The following is an 11949-nucleotide window of genomic DNA, read 5'->3' as shown; positions in this document are numbered from 1 at the left end:
GTGTTGCGCTTTTAGGGTGCAGCCCCGCAGTTTAGGGTGCCCCGCTCCTGTTTGTTATAAAGACCTCCATTGCGTGTGTGTGTGTGTTGTGCTTGGTACATCTGGCACCTGTGCCAGGCTGGCCGTGATTGTATGGGCGAGCGCATATGGTCGCTCGGTTCTGGCGTGGAAATTCAACAGAATCCAACAGGGCAGAGCAGCGCCCCTCCCTCGCCCGATCGGCGTGCCGCCATGCGGTCTCGCTCGCGCTCACCCGTCATAGACCGCAGGAAGAGGTCACGCAGTCGCAGTAGAAGTCGCAGCAGGGACCGCCGCGACGACACCAGAGATGCCAAACGCAGCGCGACGGGCGGCAGGGGCGAGTACAGGGCGGAGAGGGGCGGCAGGGACCGCCCGGATCGGGACAGGTGCGGCGCCGCAGCGCAGGGGGACACGCACCGCCGTCGGCGCATCGGCGTGGGCGGGAGCACGCGGGGCGGTGGCCTAGCGGCCCATGTGGTCTAGCCACGCCTGCCTCGCCCATACTTGTTTGCTGCGGCTGGATCCCCCTGGCTACAGGCGGGATGACTTCCGGCGAGACAGTCACAGCGACCGGCGAGAGCCACGCGACAGGGAGCGGGACGCACGCAGGCCCGACGAACGCGAGCGAGACCGCTATGGCCGCGATAGGGATGGGCTCGACGGCCGCGTCAGGGATGGTCTCGACAGGAGGGAGGAACCTGGCAGGCGGGAGCAGGTGGAGGGTGCTGGTGGGACGCGCGAGCGCAGTGAGCATGTGGGCGCTGGCGTGGCCGAAGAGGAGGGGGCAGCTGAGCCACCTGCGTTACCTTCCATCGGGGACGCCGCCAAAAAGAAAGAGGTGGGAGGCAGGAGGGCGCTGGCAGCTGGTGGAGAGACTGGCGGCTATCTAGCTGCCTGCAATGCATGGCTAATGCGAGTGCACTTGCAGAATGAATGATTTGTTCACACAGATGCATTGCGGGCACTTCTGCTTGACACCCAACCCTCCCATTCCTCTTGCACCCCCCCCAGCCACTCACGTGTCCCTTGTCTCCTGGCCCTTTGTGCAGCCGCTGTCGCTTGAGGAGCTGCTGCAGCGGCGGCAGGCAGAGCAGGAGGCGCAGGCCAAGCCGGTGTTCCTGACCAAGGAACAGCGCGCCAAGCTGGCGCTGCAGAAGCGTGCAGAAGAGGCGGCAGCGGCACGGGAACGGCTGGCGGAGATGCGGCAGGGACTGGTGGCATCGGGTCTGGGCCCCACCAATGCCAATGGAGGCGCCGCGGGGCCAACTGGACGGGACAGCAGAGAAGCCAGGGACAGGTGCGGCGTTTTGTTGGGCACTGCCGTGCTTCGGCTACGAGTCTGCAGCCTGCATTATTGCTCAACACGCAACCCTGCTGCCAAACATGAAGATTCTGGCTTGCGCTGATGGTTCCCTTCCTTGCAGAGGGTATGAGCGGCGGGATGACCGGCGTGGGGAGCACGACAGGCGGGATGAACGTCGAGATGGCCGGCGCGATCGGCGGGACGATGGTGATCGCGAGCGCACCAAAGAGGTGTGGAAACCATCCTGCTGTGGATGTTTCTGGTTGTTGGGCATGTTCTGCGGCTGCTGGTGCTGCATCCTTGTAGCCCACATGCGCTTACGCTTCCTCCTTTGCGTACACCTGGACAGGAGCGGGAACGTCAGCGCGAGCTGGAGCTCATTAAGCAGCAATACCTGGGCGGAGAGCGGGCAAAGAAGAAAGTTCTAAAGGCCACGGAGCGCATGAAGTTTGTGTTTGACTGGGATGCTGACGAGGACACCAGCCGAGACCTCAACCCGCTTTACCAGAACCTGCATGGTGGGTGTGAGGCAGTGGGGATGGCAGGGTGGGGCGAAGCGGTGTGATGGACGAGAGCAGATTGCCCGGAGCTCCAGATTGTGCTACAGGAGGCGCAAGAGTTGGCTGCTCTGCCTCTGGCCGGAAATTTACAGCAGAACTGTGAGTAGTTCACGAGCAAGATTCAAAGCTTGTCTGTTTGGAATGCAGAGGCAAACCTGCTGTTTGGGCGGGGCTTTCGGGCGGGCATCGACCGTCGCGAGCAGAAGAAGACGGCAGCGGAGAGCGAAGCGGAGATACTGCGGCGCCAGCGCCAGCAGGCTGGTGCGTGGCATCTGTCGATGTTCTCTGCAACACAATGTGTAGTGCGGGGCCCGAGCCCGCACGCAGGCACGAATGTCTGACTCACTGCCTGCCCCGTTCCCGGCATTGCCCTGATGGTGCCGCAGGTGTGCGCGAGACGGCAGAGGATCGCGAGCGCGACCGCGTGCGCCGTGACTATGCAGGTGCCTTGTTTTTCAGTGTCTGCCCTGGAATGGGTGGCATGCCATTACTGTTGCCTGCCTGGTTGGTCTGTGTGCTTCTGTGCCTCACACTTCTCATGGCCTCCCTCTTCCCGACCAATACAGACAAGTACGAGGGCGCTGACATGCGAGTCGACAGCCACTGGAGCGAGAAGAAGCGTGAGCACATGACGGAGCGTGACTGGCGCATTTTCAGGTCTCCGATCTGGGAGGGTAGTGGCTGCAGGCGGCCTTCAATGTCAGGCCAGGCTTTCATGTGCTTCTGTGTTGCCAGGGTAGGTTTGTGCCGACTGTTGACAGTTGCTGCTTTCCGTGCGTGCTGTTTCTTGCTCGTCTCTAGGGAGGACTTCAGCATCAGCTACAAGGGCGTCAACCCAGCGCTGCCCATCCGCAACTGGGACGAGGGCAACCTCCCCAAATCGCTTCGCAAAGTGAGGGTGAAGGCAGGACCGGTTAATGCACGTGCGGACAGGTGCCTCGTGCCGCTGCCCTATCCCTGGCTGCGCTATCAATGTTTCCTTTCCAACCTGTTGTGTGCAGGCGGTCGAGCGTGCGGGTTATAAGAAGCCTTCACCCATCCAGATGGCTGCCATCCCACTGGGGCTGCAGTTCAGGGATGTCATCGGCATTGCGGGTGGGTGTGGGGTGCTGGCTTCGATGGCATACAAGCCATGTGATGGCATACAAGCCATGTGCCAGCCATGTGCCCCAGCTGTGCCCCAGCTGTGCCTTAGCTGCCCAGATGCTGTAAACATTAGAGAGGCTCCCGTTGCCCTCCCTGCTAACCCGTGATCACATAACCCCGCCTCCCACTCTGCAGAAACTGGTTCGGGCAAGACCGCCGCCTTTGTGCTGCCTATGCTTGTGTACATTGAAAAGCAGCCGCCCATGCTGGGCAACCCTGACATCGAGGCGGAGGGGCCGTACTCGGTGGTGCTTGCGCCCACTCGCGAGCTGGCACAGCAGGTACCGGGCTGCGTGGCAGCACGGCTTTGTGGCATTGGCAGTCCTCCTTGGCAGCAGCTGGTGCTGGCTGGCTTTGGCCAGCTCACGCCACGCAGCAACCTACGCCACCCCCTTTTGATGCACCCCTCCACACCCACACCCATGCAGATCGAGGAGGAGGCACGCAACCTGGCGCACTACACTGAATTCCGGGTGGTCAGCGTGGTGGGCGGGCAGTCCATCGAGGATCAGGGCGTTGCATTGCGGTGGGTGTTTTCTATTTCGGTGGTAGAGGTGCTTTTGTCAGGAGGGCCACAAGGGGTATGACCTGCTGCTGTTGGTTCAAGTGCAGCAACAGTTAGCTTGGTGCGCAATGTTTTTTTCTGGCCTTTTAACAGGCTGGCTGCCTTTGCCTATGTGCTCGCTGCCTGGGCTACCTGCTGCCTTCAGGAAGGGCTGCGAGATTGTGGTTGCGACACCTGGCCGTCTGGTTGATTGCATCGAGCGCAGCTACGCAGGTGCGGGGCACTGCACAGCCTTGGGTAACACATGTCAACCCTTGAAGGGCCATCATGCTTTTAGCACTTGTTCTGGCTCTGTGGTGGCTGATAGCACCAAATAGTTCCCAATCCTTGCCCAAACCTTGCCCAATCCTGGTCCCTGGCACACAACCACCGCTGCAGTGTTGAACCAATGCAATTACGTGGTGCTGGATGAGGCGGACCGCATGATCGACCTGGGATTTGAGCCGCAGGCGAGTGCAGTGCGAGCTGTACCTTTCTGGCAGCCAAGTTATTGAGCCGGCATCCGGCTGTGGCTGTGTGCTGCCTGGCAGTTGGGTCGTTACGTGAACCTAAAGATGGTGGCTACATACAAGTAGGGCAGGACGTGCATTGACAGCGGTGGTGGGCCCCACGCGCAGGTGATGGGCGTGCTGGATGCCATGCCCTCCTCCAACCTGAAGCCCGAGAATGAGGGTGGGTCCTCTCAGGGCGGTAGTGTGTGGGGGGGGGGTGAGGAGGGTCTATACGCGAGCAGGAGCACCTCGCCTGCATTGTGGCGCTCCCGTCCCCCCCCAAGCCTGCTCTCCCTCCCTCTGACCAACTTGTGCTGCAGATGAGCCGCTGGAGTCCAATCGTGTGTATCGCACCACTTACATGTTTTCAGCCACTATGCCGCCTGCGGTGGAGCGGCTGGCCAGGTGTGTGTGGGGGGGATAGGCCACAGGGATCAGTTGCGGCGGTGTCGATGATCTGGGCGCTGCTGCACAAGCAGCCGTGGCGATGTGTGCCTTTTTTGCTCCCAAGGCCCCGTTGCTTCTTTCCTCACGCTGCAACCTTGCAGGAAGTACCTGCGACGCCCAGTGGTCATCACCATCGGCACCGCGGGCAAGGCTACGGACAACATCACACAGCGCGTCATCGTGAGCTCTCTCGCTGCTGCTCCTCGCCAGCATGATGTGCAACGCGAGTGCCGTGCAAGTTTGCAACGCGGCAGGGATGGCTAGAGACAGGTGGCATTGAGTCCTGACTCGCTCAACTGCTGTCTTGCCCCCACGCTTATCGCACAGATGGTGAAGGAGAATGAGAAGGCACGGTCACTGGAGCAGGAGTTGAACGCGATGGGCGATGACCAGCGCATCATCGTCTTTGCAAACACAAAGAGCCAGGTGGGTATCATGGACGCCAGTGCATAGGATCGGCGTATGGATGCAAGGTTGGACATGGAACAGCGGGGCAGCAGGTCTGTCCGCTGCCAACTCCATTCCCTGCATTATTGATGCTGTTCTGTGCACCCTGAACATGGTCTCTGCGCAGTGCGATGCCGTGGCCCGTCAGTTGGGCAACATGGACTACCGTGTTACCATGCTGCACGGCGGAAAGAGCCAGGACCAGCGTGAGGAGTCAATCAAGGTGGAGATGGGCAGCGCTTGGAATCAACACGGCGCACAAATCATGGAGCCCATTTAATCATGGAGCTCGTTTTTGCACTCGTTGCTTGCCCTCATCCATGCTGCTCGTTCTCTTCATCCGCATACTGCAGGGCTTCAGGGAGGATGTATACAACGTGCTGGTTGCCACAGACGTGGCGGGGCGAGGCATCGATGTGCCCAATGTGGCGCTGGTCATCAACTACGACATGGCCAACACCATCGAGCAATACACGCACAGGTGCTGGCAAGCACGCGGGTTATGGAGGAAGTCAAATGTTGCTGCTGGATGTGTGTGTGGCGCATTATGGGGGAAATTGTGGTGATGTAGCGCCCTCGGGGGCATGGTGGCATGCCGATGTCTGCAAAGCTGATTAGAATGACGCTTGCTGCTGCTTCTACCGGTCCATTTCGCAGGATTGGCCGTACCGGCCGCGCCGGGCGCAAGGGTACTGCGGTCACCTTCCTTACACTCAAAGATTCGGGTACGATTTCTGCAGCACACCTTGCATGGTCAACATCCTGCCGAGTCTCGCTCCACCCTCATCAGTGCTGTCTCATTCATCACCAAGCACGGCTAATGCTTGTCTGCCTTCTGCCCACCTCCTACCTCCTGCCTCCTGTCACAGAGCTGTTTTACGACCTCAAAAAGTTTCTCGAGGAGAACAAGGCGGCGGTGCCCAGCCAGCTGGCGCAGCATGAGGCTGCGCGCCAGAAGCCAGGGACTGTGGGAGGCGGCCGCCCTGCTGTGCAGTTTGCCAAGAAGTGACACTTTGTTGCCAACGCTGATGCAGGCGGTGCTCACAATTTTGGGGCAATGTAACCTTTCATCTCGAATCTTCTGCGCTCGTTTTCATTGTTGTCGCGTCGCGGCACCAAAGCGTTGGGGGCAAGGGTGTTTTGGCTGCAATGGTAGGCGGCAATGCCCCATCGACAACTTACCTATCGACGACTTGGGCGCGGCGGTGGGGAACAATGAACCACCAACCTGTCCTGTCTTGGGCGTTTGACTGAAGAAGTCAAGTCCTAGCAGTGCCAGCCTTGGGCCGTTGAAAGCGGTGCTAATAAAGGCTGGCGGGGATACACTGACGCCTGTGTTGGCCGCCCTGTTTACTGCTGTGCTCCGCTTTGGCTGCTTTCCACCTGAGTGGGCGCTGGGCGCCATCACCCCCATTCACAAGAAAGGCGATACTTCTGATCCAAACAACTACCGTGGCATTACTGTAGGACACGTCTTGGGCAAGCTCTACGCCCTCGTCATCAACGCCCGCCTCACCAGCTGGTTGGAGACGCGCGGGCTGCGCGCCCGGGGCCAGGCCGGCTTCCGCCAGGGCTACCGCACCGTGGACAACTGCTTCATCCTACGGGCCTTGGCTGAACGCTACCGTGCCAGGGGAGTAAAGATGTACCTGTGTGCTGTTGACTTTGAGAAGGCCTTTGACAGCGTGGATCGCCCGCTGCTGTGGGCTGCCCTCACCCAGCACCCAGTGACATATATAATGAGGACAGAGGCAGCCAGGTTTGATCCCAGCCAGCCAGCCAGCCACACACACACACACAATGAATGAAGGAGCTGTAAATTGCAGCAGGTTGAGTACTCTCAAAGTTGACACCACCCAGAGCACACAGCCCATGCTCTCAAGGCGTGCACACAGCAGTGTGCTACAGAGGCATGATCAGCGCCAGACCGACCGGCCAGATGGGCAAGATTTGGCTAAGGTGCCCAACTCTCACCCCCCTCTGTAGCCCACCACCCCAGCTCGTGCCTGCCCCTGGGGAGGGGTTTCATGGGTCAAAATCGTACCCAGGTGACTCTCACTTTTTCACTGAAAACCGTACCCGCATGACGTCTTGACTTGACTTGACTTACCGAGCGGATTCGGAGCCAGCGAGGCTCATACACGCATTGCGGCGGCGTAAAACATGGCAGTCATTGATAAATGAAGCAACTCTATTCTGGTCTTGGGACAAAAAGCATGGGATGGACGTGGGCAAATCAGGGGGGAAGAGATCTGCGTACTCAAAGCGCAGATGGTCGTAAATGGGGCAGTGGAAAACCATGTGGGTCTCGTCTTCAATGGCGGGAGAAGCACACAAGAGGCAGGTGCGTTCATGGGTGGGGGCCTGGATGGCCTTTGGCAAATAGCGTTCCCGTTCGATGCGAAGGTCATGGCAACTGGTTCTAAAGCGAGTGAGGGCGATACGGAGATTGGGGTCATAGACTTCAAGCAAGTGATGTGCTGGTTGGGAGAGGGGCAGGCCGCGGCGAATGTGCTGTAAGTAGTAGGCAAATTTGTTGGTACTGCTGGGTGTTACTGGGAGTTGCTGTTGTTGGCTGATGTTGCTGGCTGCTACTGGCTGCTGCTGGCTCTCGGGCTCCGGCTTGGTCAGCGCCGGCTCCAGGGACTGGCGAAGGTAAGCTGCTGCTGCGCGCTCCACCACGGTCTTCTCATCCAGCTCCGTCAGCCACACGATCGTTCCGCTGTCCGTGGGTGCCGACAGCAGAAACTGCGGCCAGCGCCGGCACCAGCAGGGCGAGCCGGCGGCGAGATCGGTCCCCTCGCGCATCAGCGCCAGGTTGTCCTCAAACGCCCAGGCCAGGACCCGGTCCGGCTCGGCCATGCTGGCTTGCAGGCGATTCCAGAAGCGCACCAGCTGCTGCACCCAGAACAGGTGCACCCAGAACAGGTGCAGCGGCTGACGGCCCAGCTCCGCCAGTGCCACCGCTGAGGACACTTGTCGTGGGAGCCCTTGGATCCGCCTGCAGAACCAGCGGTGCATACGTTCTACTGAGGAGCAGTCTGCCCTATTCAGCATGTCACCCCCCCACACCTCGCAGCCATACGACAGCACGGGCTTGACAAACACATCAAACAGCATGCTCTGCTGTTCCACCAGGCTGACTCCCAGCTGTTGTGAGAGAAGGGCTGTACACCTGACTGACAGAGGGCAGTCACTGAGGAAGGGCACTAGGAGAGAATGACAAACAAGGCGAAATGCAGGGGATTATATGCATGCATGGGAGAATGGCCAGATGGCGGGTGGCTGCCAGATGTCGCCGCCAGCTGGAGGGTGCTGACAGATGGCATTGGGTCGGGGGAGCTGACCGTTGGGTTTTGCCAGCTGGCGCGGGTGTGGGGCGCGTGGCTTTCGGTTTGGCCATCTGGCTTTCGGTCTGGCCGCGTCCCAACGCGGTGGGTGCTGTAGGTGAGCAGGCTGGACAGCTGGCGGGCGCTGGTGCAGCCAGGTGGCCCGCCGTCCAACACTCCCACGCAGACTGCTCAACTGCAGGGGGTGATGCCCATGGCGGTGCGGCAGTAGTCGAACTTGGTTGCCGGCACGGGCTTGGTCAGGGAGTCGGCGACCATGTGGTCAGTCTTGATGTAGGAGAAGGAAACGTCGTTGCGTGCCACGCGCTCGCGGGCAAAGTGGTAGATGACGTCGATGTGCTTGGAGCGCATGGAGAAGACGGGGCTCTTGAGCAGCTTGATGGCTCCCTGGCTATCAGCCAGCATGGGGATGGTTTGGATGGGCTGGCCCAGGTTGCCCAACAGGGTGCGCAGCCAGAGGGCCTCCTTGATGGCGGCGGCTGCCGCCATGTACTCGGCCTCGGTGGTGGAGGCCGCCACGGTCTGCTGCAGGCGGCTGGACCAGCTGATGGCACCGCCGTTGAGGATGAAGACGTAGGCGGTGGTGGAGCGCCGGGTGTCGATGTCGCCGGCGTAGTCTGCGTCACAGTAGGCCTCCAGCCCGGGGCCGCCAGCGCCAAAGGTGATGCCGTAGTTGGCGGTGCCCGCCAGGTAGCGCAGCACGCCCTTGGCTGCCTGCCAGTGGGCGAGGCTGGGCTTGGACATGTAGCGGGCGAGAGCTGCCACGGCTTGGGCGATGTCGGGGCGTGTGCAGACTGACAGATACAGGCTCCCAACCAGCTGAGCATAGCCGGGGGTGCGTGCGTCCATGGGCTCGCCGACGCTGGTGAGCTTGGTGGCAATGCTGAGTGGGGTGCTCAGGGGCTTGGCCTCACCCAGGTTGAACTTGGTCAGCAGGTCAGCCGTCATGCGCTTCTGTGCCAGCTTGATGGTCCGGTTGGCGCGGTCGCGGATGATCTCCATGCCCAAGAAGTAGGTGACAGGGCCCAGGTCGCGGGCGTCGAAGGCAGCCAGGATCTGGACCTTGGTGGACTGCAGCTCGGCGACGTCGATCGAAACGACCAGTATGTCGTCGACATAGATGAGTAGGTAGATGGGGTCGGCGCCGGGCTTGATGAAGAGAGCGGGGTCGGCGCTTGACTCGATGTAGCCCATCTCTTCCAGCACGGACTTGAGCTTCTTGTGCCAGGCCCGGGGCGCCTGCTTCAGGCCGTAGAGTGCCTTGTTCAGGTGGCAGGAGATGTCATTGTTGCCCTCCTCGTAGCCAGGGGGCTGCTGAATGTACACCTCCTCCTCCAGCTGGCCGTTGAGGAAAGCAGTCTTGATGTCCAGCTGGTGGATCTCGTAGTCGTTGGTGGCAGCGATGGACAGCAGGGTGCGCAGGGTGGTAAACTTACTGACGGGGGCGAAGACCTCCTCGTAGTCGATGCCCTCGCGCTGGCGGAAACCCTTGGCGACGAGGCGGGCCTTGTACCGCTCCACGGCGCCGGTGCTGTCGCGCTTGATCTTGAACACCCATTTGACAGGGATGGGGTTGACGCCCTGCGGGGTGCGCTCCAGCGTCCAGGTGTTGTTGTCCAGCAGGGATGCATACTCCTCGTCCATGGCCTGCCGCCAGAAGGGGGCTTGCTCTGAGGCCAGTGCCTCCTCCAGCGTGGTGGGCTCGGTGATGACTGCCAGGTGGGCCTGGGCAGTGGTGGCGCGGTAGCCGTCCAGCTGCCACACAGATGCCGGGCGCTGCGCTGCCGCTCGGACAGGGTTGCGCCGTGGGCCATCTGCCCGCGGCGGCGGCGGCGGTGCTTGCTCCTGCTCCTCCTCTGCACCGCTGTCGTCCGCCGCTCCCACGGTCTCGGCGCCCTCCTCGTCGTCGCTGACGGCGACGGAGTCGCGCCGTGGGGGCAGCAGGGTGCTGGGACTGTGCTCCAGGTTGCCAGGTCCTTCGTTGAAGGTGACGTCGCGGCTGATGACGACGCGCCCGCTGTCCAGGAGGATTTTGTAGCCCTTGGTGCCGGGCGGGTAGCCGATGAGGCGTCCAGGCTCGCTTGTGGGGGCCAGCTTGTTGCGCAGCTGCTTGGGGATGAGCGCGTAGCAGCTGGTGCCGAAGATGCGCAGGTGGGAGACATCAGGCTTGGTGCCGGTGAGCAGCTCGATGGGGGTCTTGTCGCGGCCGCTCGCAGGTAGTTGGCAGTGGCCAGGGCCTCTGCCCACAGGGACTTGGGCAGGTGGGCATCCTCCAGCATGGGACGAACCGTGTCCAGCAGGGTGCGGTTGAGGCGCTCGGCCGCGCCGTTCTGCTCCGGGCTGTAGCGAACGGTGGTCTCCAGCATGATGCCCTTCGATGCACAGAAGGCCTTCAGCTCTTGGTTGATGTACTCGGAGCCGTTGTCGCAGCGCAGCCGCCGCACGCGGGTGCCGCCTTGAGTCTCCAGCTGGGTGATGGTTGCCTTGACGGCCGCAGCCGTCTCGGACTTGTGTGCCAGGGTGTGCACGGTGGAGGACTTGGTGTAGTCGTCCAGGATGGTCACGAAGTACTTGCTGCCTCCCAGGGAGGTGACAGGCAGCGGGCCGCACACGTCGGTGTGCAGCAGCTCCAACTTGGAGGAGGCGGCGCTGTCGCCGCTCGCCTTGAACGGCGCACGCTGCGCTTTGCCGAGGGCGCAGGGCTCACACGGTGGCCCGGCGCCTGCCGCCTTGAAGTCGTTGGCGGTGGTGGCGATGCCGGTGACCATGTCCTTGGTCTGAAGGCGCGCCAGGTTGTCGTAGCCCAGGTGGCCGAAGCGCTGGTGCCAGAGTTGGGGGCTCTCCTTGGAGACGCGCGCCACGTGGGCCTGCTCGGCCCGGCCATTGTGGCGGCGGACAGCCCTGCCGTGGTGGCGCCATACGCTGCCGGGTCCTTGAGCCCTCTAGGCAGCACAAAACTCATGCTCTCAGGGTGTAGACGGAGTCGCCGTGGCAGGGCGCGGTGGCCAGGACCTGGTCGCCCTGCCAGATCTCGCAGGCGTCGGCCATGAACTTGAAGCTCAGGCCACGCCGCGTGGCTTGCCGCACGGAGAGCAGTTGCTCGGCGGCGCCTGGGACGTGCAGCACGTCGCGCAGGATGAAGGGGCCGTTGGGCGTGTGCAGCAGCACGTGCCCGGCAGTGGTGGCTTTGCCAGTGCCGCCGTTGCCAAAGGTGATGGTGATGGCCTCCTTCAGCAGGTAGGGGTCGAGCAGAACAGAGGAGTCGTGAGTAAGGTGGCAAGATGCACCGGTGTCTAGCACCCAGCGTTGCGAGCTGTCACTGCCCTGGCTGGTGCTGCAGCTGCTCCGGCTAATGTTGTGGCTGCGCCGGCTGATCCTGTTCTGGCTGCTCCACCTGGTGTTGAGGACACCCCCCCGTCCGCTGCTGGGTGGCCCCAGGCACGGGGGCCCTGCTGAGGCTGACAGGGCAATGGCAGCGGCAAACCGCTGGTGCGGGCGCTGCTGCTGGCGGCGTGGGCGCTGCTGGTCTGCCCGCCGCTGCTGCTGCTGCTGGCTGCGCTCCTGCGCCAGCTTCCTACACTCAAACTTGTGGTGCCCCAGGATGCCGCAATGAAAGCAG

At 61.9% G+C, this 11949-nt stretch overlaps 1 protein-coding gene across 1 annotated transcript; it reads left to right on the top strand.

The window, feature by feature from the left end:
* Window positions 1-171: 171 nt before the first annotated feature.
* Window positions 172-5989, top strand: CHLNCDRAFT_56582 (hypothetical protein; the record flags this gene model as incomplete). Its single annotated transcript, XM_005852168.1, has 22 exons — window positions 172-407; window positions 559-859; window positions 1071-1318; window positions 1446-1554; window positions 1674-1842; window positions 2032-2145; window positions 2271-2327; window positions 2451-2541; window positions 2686-2776; window positions 2886-2979; window positions 3166-3311; window positions 3459-3556; window positions 3741-3808; window positions 3974-4053; window positions 4213-4267; window positions 4407-4491; window positions 4635-4713; window positions 4861-4959; window positions 5108-5203; window positions 5334-5461; window positions 5638-5705; window positions 5850-5989. Exons 1-22 carry the CDS (start codon window positions 232-234, stop codon window positions 5987-5989), a joined length of 2592 nt encoding a protein of 863 aa, XP_005852230.1. The 5' UTR covers window positions 172-231.
* Window positions 5990-11949: the final 5960 nt, after the last annotated feature.

This window comes from Chlorella variabilis (genome assembly GCF_000147415.1).
Source record: "Chlorella variabilis unplaced genomic scaffold CHLNCscaffold_1, whole genome shotgun sequence".
NCBI classification, from domain to species: domain Eukaryota; kingdom Viridiplantae; phylum Chlorophyta; class Trebouxiophyceae; order Chlorellales; family Chlorellaceae; genus Chlorella; species Chlorella variabilis.
This window is presented reverse-complemented; position numbering and strand designations above follow the sequence as displayed.